This window comes from Octopus bimaculoides, chromosome 2, assembly GCF_001194135.2.
Source record: "Octopus bimaculoides isolate UCB-OBI-ISO-001 chromosome 2, ASM119413v2, whole genome shotgun sequence".
NCBI classification, from domain to species: Eukaryota; Metazoa; Mollusca; class Cephalopoda; order Octopoda; family Octopodidae; genus Octopus; species Octopus bimaculoides.
Window position 1 is genome coordinate 113940601 of NC_068982.1, and position 5209 is coordinate 113945809.

Genomic DNA, 5209 nt, shown 5'->3' on the forward strand with positions numbered 1-5209 from the left:
TGAACACTGGGGATCAATGTAATCGACTTAATCCCCTCTCACAAACTGCCCTTGTGGCCAAATTTGAAATTATCATTGTTATTATTATTATTATTATTATTATTATTATTATTATTCTGTTATGTGGAAGCTTCATCTCATGCACTGTTTATTACCCCTCCCTGTTATGTTACCTCATTATGTTACCTCATTATTATTATTATTATTATTATTATTATTATTATTATTATCCTCCTTAAGGTGGTGAGCTGGCAAAATCATTAGCACACTGGACAGAAATACTTAGCAACATTTCATCCACTTTTACGTTCTGAGTTCAAATTCTGCCAAGGTCAACATTGCCTTTCATCCTTATGGGGTCAAAGAAATAATTACCAGTGGCACATTGAGATCTATGTAATTGATTGACATCTTCCCCACAAATTTTTCAGGCCCTATGCCTATATTTGAAAAGATTATTATTATGATTGTTGTTATTATCATTATTACTTTTATGATTAAGCTGGCAAATTGGTAGAGTCATTAGCATGTCGGGCAAAATGCTTAACAACATTTTTTCTGGCTCTTTATATTCCGAGTTCAGATTTCACCAAGGTTGATTTTACCTTTCATCCATTCAAGGTCAATAAAATAAGTACCAGTCAAGTACCGGAGTTGATGTAACAGACTTATACCCTCTCCCCCAAATTACTGGCCTCGTGCCAAAATTCATAGCCATTATTATTGCTGTTGTTGTTGCTGTTTCTGATCTTCAAAATGGAAATGTGCATTTGAAAATAGGCAATTAGTTTATAGCTTATAAATTTATAGCATTATGAATATTTAAGTGGATAAATATGAGAAGAAAAATGGAGATGGTGGTGATGGTGGTGGAGGAATCCATCTTTATGTCATATTAATAAATAGTTGACTAGATATTAAAATAGAACTAGATATTTAAATAGAACTAGATATTTAAATAGAACTAGATATTAGAATTAAAAATTTTATTTTGAATGCTAATACAGAATTTTCATAATGTTTATATATTAAAAATCATTTACTTTGCCTCAAGTTACATTTCAAAAGAATAATAATAATACAAATACGAAGCAAAAGAAAAAATAAATAGTGAATTATTACCGAAATTATGTCCGGGTCCCATATATTTTATCTCCTTAACATCCTTCATTTTTGTTTTGTAATACTTCCTTTGATAATATTCTCACTGCTAATGTCAAGGGCTCACTGATACTTTGTGAAAAGGTTTCAAATTTATGCAGATGATGTAGAATGCTGTAAACTTCAGCAATATACATTAGGAGATGTGATTAAGTGACTACACCATATCACCACATACACATAGCTGAAGTTATTTTTGTTTTAAAAAAAAATAAAAAAATGTAGCTAGGAATCTTGCCTCCCTATAAGTAGGCAGTTACTGCTATATGTAGGGCTTCACATGCCTTCAGGATCCTTAACAGGGGATAGTATTTTCTTACATGTTAAAACTGAAAAGCAGTGAGATCGACTTACTGTGCCAAGCTAAAACATTCTTCTATGGACATCTTTGACGCTGGAAGATGGTTTGTAATTGCAATTTTTTCTTTATATTTACAATTTATTTATTCGCTCATTAAATATTGGTCAGAGACTTAATTAAAAATATCTCTTGTTTTGTAAAGTAATACAGAATAAAACAGGAATTTACTTACGTCTCCTTTCACTATCAGCTACTAAAGAAAAAAATGCAATTCTTAAATATAGCTAGATTACTAACTTTCTCTTTCTCTCTCTCTGTCCTTCTCTCTCTCTCTCTCTCTCTCTCTCTCTCTCTCTCTCTCTCTCTCTCTCTCTCTCTCTCTTTCTCTCCCTCTCATTAAGCCCTATCTATCTTTCTATCTTTATTTCATTTTGTAAATAATTGTTTTATTATCCCTTTTCTACCATGATAGTTGAGTTATCTGCCAACTTTATCAGTTTTTTCACAAGTAGCAGAGATATTTTTCACATTCCATACTTAGATTAAGTGACAGCTCCGAATATTTCCTCTACAATATCATCTTACGAAACAGATGTGTCAGAATCTATTGTTATATCATTGATATCAAACCAGTGTGGATCACAATCTTTTTGACTGTATACACACTGGGGATCAATTAGGAAATCACTGGGACACATCACACGAAAATTCAAGAAAGAAAGAAAGAAAGAAAACTTTAGTTTTAATCTTAAAAATCCAAGGAAAGAAAACATTTAGAAAAAATACTATTGTTTATGACCTCATACATGTGTATAACAAATTTATGACTAACATTTTTACAAGATGCCTAAGCATTGATATAATATATATTCTTTAAAGACTTACACTATAGTTTTGAAAATATTGCAGTGCACCTCAGTGGGTCATAAAAACATCATTTAAGAACCTTTGCATCAGACCATTACTTCATCTTCAATAATTATTATCAATTCTAATTACAACTGTTTTATGTTGTAAATGTTTTACTTCTTTTAAACTCCAGCAACATCCACTATAGTAATTCTATTGCAGTAGTTAAAATAATTTTGTTTTCTATTCTTTTTTTTTTTTTTTTTTTTTTTTTTTTTTTTCTTGGTGGATGGATTGGTACGGTAGCTTGAGATGTTGTTGATTGTGAGAATGATGATAAAGATGCTAGCTCTATGATTTGATTAAACTTGCCTGATGATGAAAGAAAAGAATAGTATATCTCAAACACTACCGAGGTGATTTATGTATATGTTAAGTGTATGTGTGTATATATATATGTATTGTGTGTATCATCATGTGTTAGTGTCCACTTTTTTATGTTTGCATGAGTCAGATGGAATTTGTTGAGGTAGATTTTCTATCAATGGACACCCTTTATGTTGCTAAACTGCACCTGTTCCCTCATAGCCAGACACTGCTTCTATGACAGTGGTCTCATTTGGAATTATAGCACAATGACAATAGAAGGAGATTCATAAGCAAGTGTGTTTACATATATACACACACATAAAGCACTTCCTTCAGTCTCCCTCCACCAAATCCACCCACAGGACTTTGGTCAACCTAGAGGGATAGTAGAAGATACTAGCCATACAGTAGGACTGAACTCGAAGCCACATGATTGAGGAGTGAACTTCTTAACCACACACCCATGCCTATGCATGTGTGTGTGTGTGTGTGTGTGTTAGAAAAGAATATTTTGTGTGTGTATTAACCATGAAATTTTTTTAACTAGTTTAAATGATACAAATATTTACTTCAACAAATATTAATTTCCAAGCATGAATTTGAAAATATTTAATATGGAAATGTTTATTTTTTTTTTTTTAATCTGAAAATATTATTTTGTTTCTTTCTCCTCTTCAATATTCTAAGCTCCCTAACATAAATTTTACTTTTGTATACTGAATTAAAATAGCAAAACAAAACACAGCTTAATATATTAGTTTTCTTATTTAGTCTTGTTCCTTTTTATCCCTGCTACAAATAATGAACAAATATTGAGAGAGTCAAATTTAATGTTAATACTGTACACCAATTGGGTAAAATGTTTTATGCAGATTGTTGTCAGAGAGCCATAAAACACATGTTTTAATCTGAACATATGTTTTTTATGATAATGCTATCCATCAATAGAGTTGAAAAAGACTTTTTAATAGTTAACAGATCTTTGAAGTCCACTGGGCTAGTATTTATCTCTCATTTAAGTGATTTTAAGCTTATAAGAGAAGTGTTCTTCTGGATAGGGAGCCAGTATATCACAGATAAGTGATCCCACTAGAGGAATTGAACTGAGTATAGCTTACACCAGGGAATTATACCACCTTATTGTACATGCTTAAAGAAAGTGAGGTACATTAAGTTATGTATAGTTCAATGTTGCTAACAAGATATTTTTTTTTTTGTTTCTGCAATCTGAAGGTTTTGTACTTGATAGTTCCAGATAAATACCAATACTATTAAAATACAGATGCAAAGAACCTGAAACTGTTTGAGTACCACATTTGATTAAATAAACATTTCTAGAATAGGTACACGACCCAAGATTTGGTGGCAGAAGTAGAAGTTGGTCATTTAAATCAATACTGCATTCAATTGATACTTTATTTTATCAACACCAGAAAGATGAAAGGCAAAGATGACCTTGACAAAATTTGAACTCAGAATACAATGGGATTAATAAGGATTTCTCACATTAGCACATGACCATTAATGAAAGTATTGTCTACTGAACAAACTGGGAGAAACATATTAATGACTCACATCTCATTTATTCTGAAAGAAATAATAAAGCAAAGTCTACACCAGGGTTTGAACCAGGTATATATAGAAATGTAACTAACTTCTGATCAAGTCATACACCACCTTTTGAGATAAGATTTCATAATGGAACCAATTAGATTCTCTATAGTGTTACAATAAAAAATTCCAGAACTTATTATACTTTGTATTTTCACATAACCGAATGACATTATCTTTTGGGAGGTAAAATACAAAATAGTGAAAAGACTAGAGCATGCATACATATATAACACATTGTGTGTGTGTGTGTGTGTGTGTGTAAATGTAATATATATATGTGTATATGTATATATAAATATAATATATATACATATGTATATATAAATATAATATGTATATATATAAATATAATATATATATGTATATATAAATATGATATATATATGTATATATAAATATAATATATATATATATATATATATATATATATATATATGTGTGTGTGTGTCCGTATATATAACTATAATATGTGTGTGTGTGTGTGTGTGTGTGTGTGTGTGTGTGTGTATAACTATAACATATACACACACACACACATACACACACACACACACACACATACACACACACACACATACACACACACACACACCTTTATATGTTTTTATATATATATATTGAGTGTATGTAATATTTAGTATCAATAGTGTTTGTTGATATCAAAGTTTTGCTGATACATGCTTTTCAAATCAGACAGTTTTGAGAATACTGGCTTCTCAAAAGCTACCTGATTTCAGAAGATAGTATAAGCAAAAATTTGAAGTAAACAATTACTATTGATAATAAATATTATTGTGACTCTACAATCACAATTGAGTGGTTTATTCAAAGCACATTTACTGTACTGAAGTACTCGAACTTAAAAAGAAAAATAAGAAATAAGCAATTAAATATATAAACAGGAAAATAAATATA

General features: G+C 30.2%; 1 protein-coding gene across 9 annotated transcripts in view; it reads left to right on the forward strand.

Moving 5' to 3' along the window:
- LOC106871173 (innexin unc-9) overlaps positions 1–5209 on the forward strand; it is a 366584-nt gene that overhangs the window by 295769 nt on the left and 65606 nt on the right. Inside the window, exon 1 of one of the 9 annotated variants that reach the window (XM_014917503.2) lies at positions 1420–1565. The exons of the other annotated variants lie outside the window; for them this stretch is intronic. Coding sequence (XP_014772989.1) covers positions 1540–1565 — 26 coding nt within the window. The 5' untranslated portion in view covers positions 1420–1539. Of the gene's footprint in view, positions 1–1419; positions 1566–5209 lie in introns of those variants that run through there. 9 annotated transcript variants of the gene reach the window in all.